This window comes from Pundamilia nyererei, unplaced genomic scaffold (genome assembly GCF_000239375.1).
Source record: "Pundamilia nyererei isolate P.nyererei 1_Seehausen unplaced genomic scaffold, PunNye1.0 scaffold00285, whole genome shotgun sequence".
In the NCBI taxonomy this organism is placed as follows: domain Eukaryota; kingdom Metazoa; phylum Chordata; class Actinopteri; order Cichliformes; family Cichlidae; genus Pundamilia; species Pundamilia nyererei.
Genome location: NW_005187686.1, coordinates 479,799 through 494,566, shown reverse-complemented (window position 1 = coordinate 494,566; position 14,768 = coordinate 479,799). Strand labels below are relative to the sequence as shown.

Genomic DNA, 14,768 nt, shown 5'->3' with positions numbered 1-14,768 from the left:
TGTGTGTATATGTATGTTTGCTGTAAACGCGTTTATTTCTGCTGTAAATGTCGGACACGTTAACACGGGAGTGTATGGGGGCTGACCCGCCGCTGGCGCCCCTGCTGGCCGCTGGAGGAGCTGCAGAGTGCGGAATTTGAGGCCCGGGGTCTGTACTCGGCATCTGCGGTGGAAGTGTGTCCCGTTTCAGTCCGTGAGGGCACAAAGTGTCGAACTGCTCCTTTAAACTCTGAAAGTCTCCTTTTCTCCGTGTGAACTCCTCCTCCTCCTCTGCGCGCAGATAGGATCAACCTGTTGTGCCTGATCCGGGATCAGCTCAGCCCGCGGCCCCGTGCACCCGGCTCCGGTGAACTGATCCGGGGCCAGTGCAGGTCCCCTGCTCCTCCAGCCTCCACCCCCGCAGTCTTTTCCTTCCACTCCACTTGAGTGCAGCCCGTCTCCGTTCCCACGCCTCCAGTGATCGTCTTGAATCAGCAAACTGCGCGATATGCGGAAACGAGCAGAGTAAAACCGCAGCGGTGTGCGGAATTATGCACGTTTCAGAGCGGACTAACGATGCAGGGATCACCGTGGGCAGGCCTTCCACTTTCTCCGCTGGAGCAGTAACTGCACACAGGGGGACATGAACTTTTCGGGCTTGCTTATTAAGATGTCGACGGTCCGTCCGTGAAGGATTTAAAATTCTAGTTTCATGTTTGGTGGGACGGGGTGTTTTAAAATCATTGAAGCATCTGTGGCTGAGACTTTGCTTTTGTAAGGAGGTTTTTCTTGGAGGAGCTCGGCTGAAGGAGGACCGCGCTCCTCAGGAATTCGACGCCTGAAGCTGAAGTGTCCGTGAACGCCGCACGGAGCTAGCTAGCATGTAAGCTAGCTGTTGGGGGAGTTTTCTGTTTATTTAACGGTTTAAACGGATAGAAAAAGCTGTTAAGTTGGCGTTAACGCTGACTTTGAGGAGGTCCCGCACAGTTGACCTTAGCTAACTACTTTCCTGGGAGAGGGCTTCGGTGTTCCGGGACTTTTGTGTACTAACTGCGAGTTAGCCCTTAAGTCGCTTCTAGTGTTAGCCGTCGTTAGCGTCCAGCCATGCCGCAGCTGAGCCGGGAGGACGGCGACGACCTGGGAGCCAGCGACGAGCTCATCGCCTTCAAAGACGAAGGTGAGCAGGAGGAGAAGCGCAACGTGTCCGCCGAGCGAGATCTGGACGACGTCAAGTCCTCCCTGGTCAACGAGTCAGAGACCAACAGCAGCTCGGACTCAGAGGTGAGTCAAAGCGGGGCCACAGCGGGGCAGCCGGGACCCCAGCGGGCTATCGGCGCTGTGTTTACCCTCCCCGTGTGCTCCTCTGTGCAGGCAGACCGGCGCCCCGAGCCCCGTCCAGGTGTGGTGAGCAGGGGCAGGCAGAGCCAGCTGAGCGAGGAAGGTAAGAGCCACAGTGCTGCTTTATGAAGTTTATGACCCCGCTGGGAGGGAGATGGTCTCCATCAGCAGAACACCTGGACACGGAGCTCTGTGTACCTGAGACCAGGTGAAACCTCCAAGAGACACACCTGTAAGAGTCCAGGTGTTTCTGGGTACTTTATTGACATAATCCTCTATTGTCATTTAGATTTGTTTTATTTCTAGCCCTATTTTACACCCATGTTTCTGTATTTGTAAACATGTCTGACCTTTCTTATTAATATTTTAAGCACATTTCTTCTGCATTTTAAGGATAATGCCACATTTATGTTTACATTATTTATATAAATATTTCTGGGTGTCTCAGAGAGCTATTAGCAGTTATATTTACAAACACTTATTATGTTTATTTGCTATATATTTTAGTTCATTGCAAATATTTTGACTGTTTTAATTGTTTTAGAAAATTTTATTGGGTTAATGTAATTTTTTGGACAACTTGACTTGAATTCATCTATTTGCTCCTGACTTTGTTGGAATCTTATTTTAATTATATTGAGTGTGTTTCATGTCTTTCATGACATTTAAGTACATTTGGAATGTAACATTTTATATTTAATTTAATGTAATATATACAAAATAATAAATATTAATATTAATTAAAATTATTGTTGAATATTGAAATATTAATATTATTTCTCATGCATATTTCTGTCATATAATGTTTGTTTATTTTTTAAATATTAATCATTTTGGGGGGGTTTAAATTTTTGCTACAAATATTCAGTATTTTATATCTCTCTCATTGGCTCTTTTAGAACACTTTATTTATTTTAATTAGATATTTTAGTAATGATAAATTACTTAAAAGAAATTTTTCATTAGCTTGATTTAAATTTTCTTTTTGGTATTGATTTATTTTAGCCGACACTTTTGTGCTTACACGTGTAAGCTTCCTGCTTCCAGCAGTGCGGTGAAGTCAGAGGGTGTTTGGCGTCGTGAATTCCTGATCTTAATCAGAATGAGGGTTTCACTGGAGATGCAGCTGATTAATAATCTGATTCAGGTCTTGGGCTGTAAAAGCTGAACTGAATGTGAGCCTGAACTTGAACTGGTCTCAGGTCAGCGTGCACTGTTGATCCTTTTTATCTATTTCTCAGCTCTGAGGAAGCAGCAGCGTGATGGAGGCGTCCTCCAGCCCTCGCCCTACGTCGGGTACCCGTTCTTCATGTTCCCTGACCTCGGGAACCTCTGCAGCCCGTACCTCGCCAATGGAGCCCTGACGGCAGGTGCCCGAACGGTAAGACGCAGACACAGAGATGCTGAAAGTGTTTTTTCATTTGGTTTTCATTTTTCATTTTCATTCAGATTTTAATTACATTTTTTTTTTTTTAGATTTTTGTCAATGCTATCTGAAAAACATAAAATGTTATCTATAGAATTTTAAATTTTATTATTTAATTTTTAAAATAGATTTTCTGTTTTTCAAATATTTTATCAATTTGAGCATTTTTATTTATTTGTTTATTTATTTATTTACTTTTTTTGGTGATTTATTTTTAGATGTGTACTTACAGTTGGTACAGCTCAGTCACGCTCATGCACATGAAGCCATTCACGTGACACACTTTAACCCGACAGAAGGCCGCCGCAGAGACGAAAATCACGCTGACTCACCTGAAGGCTGCGTGCACGAGCGTGTGTGTGCGCGCGCGCGTGTGGTTGGGCAGGTCGAGCTCAGTGACGAGCTGCAGATTAGCTGCTGTAGCTTGGGGTTGGCGAGCTGGGATTAGAGGTTAATGCAGTGTGACGGTGAGGGGCTCTGATCTGAAGGCTGCTCTCGGGTAGAGGCGGGGCTTAAAGCAAACCGTGGTTACAGAGCAAAGTGGATGATGACGAGAAGGTGGTTTTATGGTTGTTCAGCCTGATCTGGAAGTTTGTGATGTGGTTTAAAAAGAGTCGATATGACAGACTGGAGGAAAGATGGATGCTGTTTTAGGGACCACTGTGTTGGGAGGGCAGAGTTGTCCAGTTGTTATCCTGGCACCAGAGGTGGAGGATGATTGGTGCCACTCCCTGAGGTTGTCACAAATAAATCATTTTCCCCCTGAGGCCACATTTCATGTCAGTTTTACAGCCGAGTATTCCCAGGAACCCAGGTCTGGGGTTTCTTTTCTTCTCCTGTGTGTTTAAAGTCTGAAAGCTCTCAGGTGGGTTTGTTATTGTTATCATTACCCGAGAGCTGGTTAGCTAAGTCGCAGTTCGGCCTCCGGCTACTGAAACGTCTTTTGACAGAAACACTGAGAAAAGAGCATCAGGATAAAACTGACTCCGCAGTGGATTTCAGGTTCAGAAAAATTTCATTTTTGTAATTTCTCTTCAAATTATTTTACATGTGTGATAACCAAAAGTGGGTTATGTTCATTGTTGAGATTACACAAGACAGCAAAGGAAGCCTTTATGCAGCTGCTGAAAGACCAGAGCCGGGTCCAGGTGTCGGGTACGAGCCACACCTGCAGTCTGGTGATGCTGCTCAGGTGTGAAAGAGCACAGGTATCTCTGCTCTGCTCACAGTTCAGACCTCCTGCACCCCTCTCAGGCTACGTCCACACTAGCACAGATAGATTTGAAAACAGCGTTTTCGTCTGAAAACACTCCGCGTCTACACTTAAGTTTTCAGTCGTTTTCACAGAGTTGTGCGTCCACATTGAAACGGCCCAAAACGCTTATGTTCCAGTCCTGCGCATTCGCAAAAGTGAGTGAGAATTAAAGAATTTGAAGAAAAGCTACCTGGAGCATGTACAAACTGATATTAATCTTTTTTTAGGGCTGTCAAAATTGAGAGCAATCAAAGCAACTGCTGTATAATGCCCTCCGCTATCTTTGTTTAGTTGGTCACATGACTAAAATGCGTCATCGTTTTAGAAAGTCTGCGTTTTCCAGTGTCCACACTGCGACTGGACTGCTCCGTTTTGAAATGTATGCGTTTTCGAGAGCGTTTTCAAAACGCTGCATTTTTCCTTGAGGAAAACGCCGTCTCAGTGTGGACAGGAGGCCGAAACGATGAGAAAACGATGCGTTTTCAAACAAAAACGCATTAGTGTGGACGTAGCCTCAGTGTTTTGGAGGAGCAGGAGGAGGAGGTGTGCCTGGCAGTCTGAGGGCGGGTCAGAGGCTGTCATTAATCGGGCACTGCAAACATGCGCATGTGCACACACACACACACACACACACTGCATACATAGACACTGCAAATACACTAGCTTCAAGGATCTGAAAGAAGGTGTGTGTGTGTGTGTGTGTGTGGTAATTTGAGCATGTCAGTCCTGTTTTTTGGTAACACGTGCATGTTGATACATGCGAATATCTCCATTTAAAGCTGCCCACACACTCAGGCCCTTTGCAGGTTAGTGCATAGACTGTATACAAAAGATTGATGGGGCACTGTGACATCATCATTGGTGTTTAAACTGGTGATTTATAAACACCACCTGGCAGACACAGGACACGCTGGAGAGATTATATCTCTCAGCTGGCCTGGGAACGCCTTGGTGTTCTCCCGGACAAGCTGGAGGAGGTGGCTGGGGAGAGGGAGGTCTGGGCTTTCTCTTCTTGTGCTGTTGTGCTGCTGCCCACGCAACTGGTCCCGGATAAGCAGAAGAGGATGGATGGATTTATAAATGCGTGACAGGAGAGCAGGTTTGGAAGCATGTTCATGTCTGCTGTACTGTCTTGATGATGTTCAGTCAGCCAGTCCCAAAAAAGTGAATGTGTTCATCTACACATGAATTTTCAGTCACTCATCCAAGTGACCAATCATTTCTCCCAAAGTTGGACATTTCAGTGTGGGCCTCGCCTGCTGGCTGTCAGAGGAACTGCAGCTTTCCGACTTTAATCTTTTAGCCTGAGGTTACAGCTGGTTCTCCACCTGCTCTGTGGGGTGGTGTCTGAATGTCTGCATAGAAGCCTCTGCAGAACAGAAAACAACACGATGATTATATTTTTATTATATCTATATTTTTGTGTGAGCTTTGGATTTAATCCCAACTTGAACCAGTTTAACCAGTCTGATGTGCTGTTTTCAGTGTCTCTGTTTTGAGTTGAATCTCAGACCTGTGGGGACACGCTGGTGAAGTGTTGGTGATTCTTATTTTACACACAGAGCTTCTCGTCTGTTTGCAGTGCTGTAATCAGCATCTGACTGATTGGCTGAGATGGCTTGCAGTCAGTCACACCTGAGCCGTAGTGAATGGAAGCAGGAGGACCGAGGAGGCTGGGCTTTAAAAGGTTGTTGATAAAGCCAGCCGTGTGTGTGTGTGTGTGTGTGTGTGTGTGTTTAGTTAAAGTTGGTCCCTCTCAGCAGGCCAGACAGTCCCACAGCTCCTTTGTTTTCCTTCATATTGTCTGCAGAGTCTTAAAATACCAGGAGGACAATCTGTTTAAACACCCTCACACACAGAGGGACACACACACTAACGCACACTAACACACAGTCACACACACACAGTTCTGCTTTTTTCACTGTGTTCCTGTATACAGAACAGAAACAGTTTATTCCCAAACGTGGAGGAAACAGGAAGTTCTTGCTGCTCACTGCAGATCTGGGTCAGACTGATGGTTCATGACACACGCTCTGACATCATCAAACTGAAGGCGTCTCCTTCATCTGATCCCGAGGCAGAACCCGGACCATCAGGACCAGAACAGGAAGACAAGGGAGCAGCTTGATAGGTGTCTTCACCTCCCACACTCAGATCAGCAGTCAGGGTGGACTGCTCCTCCCAACCTCGCCCTCTAGGAAACGAAGGCCATTACATCCATAAGAAAAGACCACAGCACCATGGTTCTGCTTCAGCCAATCATCGCTCCAGAATAACCTCCAACAGCTGGACAGCGAAAACCACCTCGACCACAATCACTGCCTCCTCCATCCCACAGCACGGTGTAGGTGGACCCCCAGAGACCTACAGAAAGGAGCAGAAAGGTACTGCTCACCTGCTCAGGTGCTTGGTGGTGATGTCACTGCAGTCCAGAAGGCACATCAGTCACAGTGGTCCTGTGGTTAAGGGTCAGGGATCACAGCTGATTGGAGGACTGAGCACCTGGGGTCTGTTTACATTTGATAAAGTGAGGGGGATGGGGGTGTGAGTTTGTGGAAGGGGTGGGGTCAGAACAACTTTGGTTTAGATCTAATCTGTCCCTCTTCTTCCTCCTGTGTAAGCCAGGTCATTGGTCCATTCATCAGTGGGTGTGGCCCTGTGTTGGTGTTTCTGGTGTCAGTGTTTCCTGCAACACTGACACACAGAGCTTCAGATCAACACACCTGGACAGGTCACACCATCACCTCCATCACTGCACATTATCAGCATTCACCTGAACATCCAGGTGGGTCAGAGTGTTTCAGTGCAGCTGTTAAAGTAAAGATGCACCGTGTGTGTTCAGAGCCCGGACACACACACACTTTGGTGCCGCTGCAGCAGTGAGTTTGTTCATCCTGATGTGAGGAAACGAGGTGTCCAGATGGTGTAATATGACTTCCTGTGAGCTGTTCTCCTGCAGACATGAACCTGATCTGTGAACGTGTTCTTGGACACACATGTTGACGCTTCACTTGGATGAAAACAGAAGTGGGAGTGTCGGGTTCTCCCTGTGTGGCGTTGCTCAGACGAGGCTTAGGTGAAACGTGTCTGAGCAGCTTTCGTTCCAGCATTGATGGAGTTTGGTCAGTTATGACAGAGCTGCTGGAACACGCGGTGCTCAGCCAGCTTAGCTAAAGTCTGCAAAAGTCTGACCTTTCAGTTCCTCCACCAATAAGTTTGCTTCGTTTTCATAAGATGGGCGACCTCGGTGATGAGTTTACATTTCACGGTGAGTTTGAGGCCGGAGGCTGCTCCTGTGGGCGTTCTGTGGATTAGTCCGACCTGCTGGGAGGAAACTCAGACGTGGCCTTCAGCAAAGACTTTATTAGGCTGAGGAAGATGATTTCCTTCGGGCTTTAATCCCTTCATCCAGATTTGTGTCAGTGCTGGGATTACTGGTAAATATTGCAGAGAAATCATGACCAACGTGTGTGTGTGTGTGTGTGTCTCCACAGTACCTGCCCTTTCAGTGGCCGCTGCTCGACGTCCCAGGAAGAGCAGCCGTCAGAGACACAGCGACTCCCTCACACCTGGTAAGAGCTTAGAGATTAAACTAACATCAGCTCCGTCCTGATTGGTTCTCAGGCAGGTGGAGGATGATGTTTCTCCAGTTTATCATGTTGTCATGGAGATAGTCACTGATTCAACATGTGAGGTTAAAACAAGCCGAACTGTGCTCCTTCTCATCCTCACCATCACCACGCTGTAAATCAGGGCGATGTGCACAGCCTCTTATGGAGATTGCACTTATTTATTTACTGCCCCGATCAGCTGCTCGGCCTTTGTAGTTGTAGTGCGCCCTCTGGTGGACAAACACAGCCATTTCATCCATCTCTTCTTCACTTCTTTGAGTTTCATTCTTCTGATGTTGCAGTTTTAATGATATCCTGGTGGATCTGCACACAGAAGAGCCGTCAGAAAGCTTTAATCCGATCATTCTGTTCTTCCAGCTCTGCGCTAATCCCGCTAACTGCTTCCCTATTACTGAGTCACCCTCACATAGCAGTATTACAGTAATGTCACAGGTAGAGTCAGACCAAGGCCTGGGTCGGGGAGTCGCCCTGAAGCATCAGTAAGACGAAGAGCTGTTTATAAGAAAATAATCTGTCCTTCCTCTGATACAATAATCCAGAACCCTGAGATTATAATCTCATATTCATCTTTGCCTCTTAGCTGCTGTCTCTGTCCATTTGCAGTCCAGCAGTGTGCCGATAGTGCAGCATCCCCACGTGTCCCACCTCCACCCACTGCTGTCCTATAGCCCCGAGGCCTTCTCCCCACCGAGGACGTCACCTGGCTTCTCTCCTGAAGCAGGTAAGCGGCATCCCTGCCTCCATCTTTAATCCTGTGGGCATGATGGTGAAGCTGAAGCATGAAGCTGAGTTGTCTCTGCAGCAGGGGTGTCCCGGTCTCCTCACGCCTCCTGCTACCCGGTCTCCCCCGGAGCCATGCCTCAGATCCCACACCCTCTGGGATGGCTGTGAGTACCACACACACACACACACAAACACACACATACACACACACACGGTTCAGGGTTTCCATGGTAATCTCACAATTACATCACAGCCCTCAGAGGAAACAATGATGCTGTTTCTGAGGGCAGAGAAAAAAAACTCAGTCACATGGAAGCACAGAGGAAATGTACTGAAGTACCACTGCTGACATGGATCACTGATGCTCTGCAGTGACCCTTTCAGCCAATCAGACCTGAGCTCTTCTGGCACAGTTATGAATGAGGAAGCGACAGAGCGAGTGCGAGGAGCTGAACTTTCTGTTTGTTGATCCAGTTCAACCTGAAGGCTCCCACCGACCAGGAAGTCATAAAAACACGGCATCACGACGATTCATGTGAAACCTGCCGTACCTGTACAATCAGCTGCTGAATAACACAGGCTCGTGTTTACCTAAAACTGGTAAAAGCTGGAGAATCAGAGCAATGCTTCCAGGAAAAGCCCCGGCCTTAAACACTGAGGGGACACGCCCACCTCCTCGGCCGTCCTCATCGGCAGATCCAGTCGTGGGGCTGGCGAGAGGTTTCTGCACATGTTACACGGCTGTCAGCTAACAAGAAGTCCTCACATCTGCTCGTGTTTCTGTCTGCAGGCAGGGCCAGCATATGTACCCCATGGCCGGGGGCTTCTCGCCGGCAGCACTCGCCATGAACGCCTCCATGTCGAGGTAAGTGACCGAGACTAAACACGCCGTTTTGATGCTCATGTGTATTTTGAATCAGCTCCACCTGCTCACTGCGGCTGAAGTGAAGCATGATCCTCGCACCTTATCGCCTCATGTCAGAGTTCCTCGTATTACTCCTCAGGCTTCAGGACACCTTGAGGGATCACGATGTTGTGTTAGCAAAGTAAAAGCTTTACATTTCGAGTCAGTTTGGATTATTGTGGGTTTATTTTGTTAAAATGACAAATAAACAAAATAAAACAAAACATAAAGAAAAAAAATCCAGATTCATATTTTAAAAACAGGTGAGCCAGGCCAGTTTTCTCACATTGTTGAAAGTGTTATAGCTCAAGCTGATTTAATTAACATATATTATCCTGGACTCTTCAGGGCAAAGTAGGTGTTAAAATAAACATGTCCATATTTAATGCAGTTTCTTGTTTTTTGTGGTGTTCAAAATATGTGGTTCATATTTCCTCAGTTCAGCATGAAAGTTAATGGAAAATAGCATTTTCTTTGTTTTTGTCTCATTTTCTATTCTGCGTGCTTTATTTCACTGTTGGAATTCAACAATATACCAACTGTATACCATTCATAAACCATTCTGTCTGTGTGACGCTTTTATTAGTACATGCTCAGATATGGGACGTAGCAGCACTCCTTGAATTGTTGCTTTGTTAATGATCCAGTAGTATTTAACCTTTCCCTGTTCTGTTCAGTCTGGTGTCGAGCAGCTTCTCTCCTCGCTTGGTGCCCACCCCTCAGTTGTCCGTCCCCCACCCCGCCATCGTCCGCACCGGAGTCAAGCAGGAGCCTGAAAGTGATAGCTGCGACGGAGGCGGGGCCAGCAGCGTTCAGCCAAGGTAAAAATAAATGGCCTCACAGTTTAATTCCAGCAGCTGCTCCTCCCACCCATTTTGTCACCAAGGTTACACTCACCCGTCTCACGCCTGTGTCCCCACAGGAAGGCGACGCCTGAAACAAAGCGCGAGGGCGACGAGGACAAAAAGCTGCACATCAAGAAGCCGCTGAACGCCTTTATGCTGTACATGAGGGAGGAGCGGCCCAAAGTGGTCGCCATGTGCAAAGTGAAGGAGAGCTCGTCCATCAACCAGATCCTCGGACAGAGGGTACTGCACCAGGGGGCGGAGCTTAATTTTTTGTCTAATGTCTTTACGCATTTTAACGTTCCAGACACATTTTATTCACATATTCATGTTCAAATATTCATGTTTTCATATTTACATTTATTTCACATTTAAAATGTAAAATGATTGACAGCTGTGATGTTTTCAGAATAAATCAAGTTTTTATTCTTGATTCATAAATCAAGACAATTATGAATAAAATAAATTTTAATAATTAAGTTGTCATTTGGACAGAAAGTTGGAGGTCAGAGGTCACTCTTAGTGACATTATGGAGAAAGTGATGTCAGGTGTAGCGTCATAAAGCCGTCGGGATGAATTGAAGAAACTGAAGTTTAGAAAGGATCAAATCAGTTTCATGTTTGAGATTTAAACTTTATTAAAATTACATAAAGGAAAGTTGTAAGATTCTCTGAATCATCAAACATTCAAAGTTATGATGAAATCATTTCATCACAGCTAAAATAATGGTAAAGTCATGTGATGAGGTAGATTGTCCCTTCTTGATCCTACTTCCTGTTAAAAGAGGGTTCTTCCTCCTCACTGTGGCCGAGTCCTGCAGGGCTGTAAATAAATATAAGTATATATAAATAAGTTTAGATTGAATCTGATTGGTGGGTTGTTTTTTGTTTGTTTTCCGTGTTCGTGGATTCGTCATTTTTCACGTGTGTGCTGTGTTTTTTCCGTCCTCAGTGGCACTCACTGACGAAGGACGAGCAGGCCAAATACTACGAGCTGGCACGCCAAGAGAGGCTCCTGCACTCCAAGCTTTACCCCGGCTGGTCGGCCAGAGACAACTATGTGAGTATGAAAGTCGCGTGATCATGTGTCACATGTTCGTGTCAGCTGACGTGCTCACGGCTCGTTTCCTGCAGGGGAAGAAGAAGAAGAGGAAGAGGGCGAGGATGGAGATGAAGCTCGAAGGTGAGGCAATGTTTGCTGTTTTCTTTGTGACGATGTAGAAAATGTCACAATGATGTCACTTTTGTGCGTCTGCTCCTCAGTTGCCGCGGCGGCACCGTCAGACAACTTCCCCCCGCAGCTGAAGAGGCCTCGTGTCTCCGTGGGAGCCGAGGACCCACCGCCGCCTCCACCGCACACACAGACTGCACACGCGCGCCATCACCTGACGCAGCCGCACACCGTCTCTCACCTGACACACACCCACCTGTCACAGGCGAGCCCCGCCTCCTCCTTGGACTCTCCCGCGACTCCCACCACGTCGCTGGCCTCGCCCGCTGCCCCGGCGCCGACGCACACGGAGCACACACACTCGTCGTCCTTCAGTGGGCACACGTCACCGTACCCCGAGCAGCTGCAGCCGCTCTCCCTTACCACCAAGCCCCAGCGGCCACCACTGTCCCTGAACCGCGCCACCATCACCACGGGCCCCTCCACGCCCTCCTCCAACACCGCCTCGTCCCCTCCACAACGGCCCCCTCCTCTACGCTCTCAGCCTTTCCTGGCCCCGCCTCCTACCTCTTCGAGCTCTCACGGTGCCTTAACTCAGCAGCTCCGAAGAACCAATCAGCCGTGACGAACGGCGTGAGAAAAATATAAATTCTGACCTCGTTTTTACCGCCACTGTTTTTTATGCTCTTTTCTATCCGTGTCATGTTTGTACGAGAATAAAAGGACGTGTAATTGGTCAATATTTGACTGCACCTCGGACTCCAAGGAACTATTTTTACACTTTTTCAGGAAGTAACGGTGAGGGGGCGGGGCTTAGTTTGCTTAACATGCTTTTTTTACCTGGTAGTTTTGAGTGTAAACAGATTTCCTGTTTCCTCCTCTTTGTCAATAAACCTTCACTCAGCTCTCACCTGAAGTTTCAGAGCTCTCTGTGTGCAGCGTCTGACAGGCTCTGACTCTGGGGTCAAAGATCATCATCGAAACATCACGCCCCATTGTTTTTATCTTGTTTACTGTTTGCAGCAGATTATCCGAGTCCCTATGGAATCAGAGTCAGGAATATTTTGAAAGAATCAAGCCTAGATAATGTCCGACATTGACGTCATGAATTATAAAGAAAACGAGCTTCATCTCTGAGACTAAACAAGAAAAATAAAGGTGCACACATACACGGTACTTTACTACACGCAGGCTTTTTCTTTGTTGCTTCCAGAGTTTCAGTGTTTTATGTGTAGACGAAGGAAAAAGAAAACTTGGCCTGTGTGCCGTGTTTTTGGATCAAGCTGAATTATTTCATGGATATGGTTATGTCACCACCTACTGCTCTGTCCAGCTCCACAGACCTTGAGGTTATTTTTTTTTGTTTTGGTTTTATGAGGACAAAAACATTTTCCAAAACTAATTTGGGAAAAATAATAAACTCGTGTACATGTGGTCATAGCCTTGATTCTACTGACGTTAATGTCTTGGAAAGATTTAGGAAAAAGGTTTTGAGAAACACTCAGCAAAAGAAAATATACTTGGAAAATCCAACATTTAAATACAGAAATTTATCACAAAAAAGGGCAACTCTCAGGAAGTAACGGTGAGGGGGCCCCAATAATCTGTGCCACATTTTAACAGTGGCTGTTAAAGTGTGGCAGGTGACAAAAAAGGTAGATTAAAGTCATCAAAAGTTAAAACCTTGGATAATGTGTAGAGATGATCCAAGCTGTGTTCTGAGATTAAAGTCATTAAAACATTAACATATCTGTAACTGCGTTCACAGGAAGGTAAAAAAAGGTCCTGAATGTTCTTTAGAAGTGTGGCTCCTCTCCGTGAGGTTGTAAGGAAAAACATGGACCCTTCCTGAAGGTAAGATTCCTGAAAATCCGTGTTTGGTTAGAGGTGGGCAGCATATTGATGCCAGTATCGGATCCATGCTTTGTTTCTCAAAGTCCAGTATGTATCCCACCGCCCACCCATACCTACATTGTCTTCTGCAGGTCATGGTCATGGGGGTGGGGCGTGAACCAATCACTTACATTCACACCTACATGCATTTAGAATCACCAATTAACCCAACCACACTGTATCCCACTGAGCTGTGTTAAATGAATGTTTTAATCTTTTTATGAAAGAATAAACGTCAGTCGTTTACAGTCTTTAGCACATTTAAACAACAGACGCTGGCCTTTAAAAACGGGCACATTTACACCCCAGCTCTACAAAACACACAGCATCAATATGTAAGAAAACTGTTAACTAATCATAAGTAGTAAAAATCACAATGCTGTCGTTGTTTAGTGTTAATTAAAATGTGTTCAGAATTTGGCAAATGTAAAAGAAAAAAAAAGCTCATAAATAATGACACACTGCTCTCCCCTACATCAGCTGGTTAAAAGTATTAGAACCAGAAATACTGCTCTTAGTTTGCTTGGTATTGGATCAATACCAATGTTTGCAGTGTTGCACAGCACTTCCAGATTCAAAAGCTCAACCAGGAGTCCAGTCATGAATACCTGAACCTGCTGGACTGAAACCAACCATGATAAACTTGTTCATTACATTTCCTCCAAACTCAGAGCCGCTGCTGGACCATTACATGAACATCACTCACCAAATATTTCAGAGGTTTGACTTTCTGCCGTTTTAGGTGCAGTTGTGCTCTGGAAGGTGCCCAGTGCTCTCTGAGCAGGTAAGAGTTTCCTGTGTCACCCTGTTCCGGCAGAGGAGCTCGAAGGAAAGACCTTGACTCTAATCTGGGCCTGAACACTGAACACAATTCACACAGCTGAAGGTACATCAGCCGCATCATGCTGCTTCATGCTGTCAGGTAAAAACCCTGTGATCATGGACAGGAAACCCCATATTAGCTACACTTGACAACAACGGGGAGGAAGAGGTTGATTTAAACAGCAAGAGGCCTCCACCCGAAGCACAATCATGGAGTTGAGGGGGTAAGGTCTTGAGGCCTTAATGTAAGTTAATGAAGCTCTTCCATCACCTGACCTCTGGAGGGCGCCGTAGATCATGGAGAACAAAGATGTGCAGACGTCCTGGTGAGAGATCAAAGACGTCCTGATAGCAGTAAACCTGATTCTGCTAGACTGAAACTGACTTTCACTTTTTCTTTCAAGGAAAAGACCATCTCTGAACTGAGAAGGGGGCCTAAGGGTTCATTTTTCTTACAATGCTGTGATTGCAGCCAGGCCCGGCCCTAACCAATCTGGCGCCCTAGGCAAGATTTTAGGTGGCGCCCCCCTACATCGGCAGTGTAGTGTATGTACTCACAAGAAACCGAATAGCTTTTTCTTTGACCTTTTTTTTTAACTTAAAGAAAGCAAATTCACAATCAGAATAATTAACAAGATAAAAAAATATATGAATAAATAAATGAATACAAAAAATAAAAAATGAGTATATGAAATACAATAAATTTTACATACATAAACACAATAAAACGTGTCAACAAGTTGGATAAAATAAATTAAAAATACAATATAAATAAGGCAC

The 14,768-nt window shown here is 46.0% G+C and overlaps 1 protein-coding gene across 2 annotated transcripts; it reads left to right on the top strand.

Annotated features, from left to right (window-relative positions):
• On the top strand, window positions 1–12,183 carry LOC102195368 (transcription factor 7-like 1-B). 2 transcript variants are annotated; one of them, XM_005750727.2, is made up of 12 exons: window positions 1–1,260; window positions 1,351–1,420; window positions 2,559–2,698; window positions 7,493–7,570; window positions 8,234–8,351; window positions 8,436–8,517; window positions 9,144–9,218; window positions 9,935–10,078; window positions 10,180–10,345; window positions 11,055–11,162; window positions 11,237–11,285; window positions 11,366–12,183. In XM_005750727.2, the coding sequence occupies exons 1-12, from the start codon at window positions 1,084–1,086 to the stop codon at window positions 11,896–11,898; spliced, it is 1,740 nt and encodes a 579-aa protein (XP_005750784.1). In that variant the 5' UTR covers window positions 1–1,083; the 3' UTR covers window positions 11,899–12,183. The 2 variants fall into 2 exon arrangements, with proteins under 2 accessions (XP_005750784.1, XP_005750783.1); XM_005750726.2 differs by having other exon boundaries at window positions 2–1,260; window positions 8,433–8,517.
• Window positions 12,184–14,768: the final 2,585 nt, after the last annotated feature.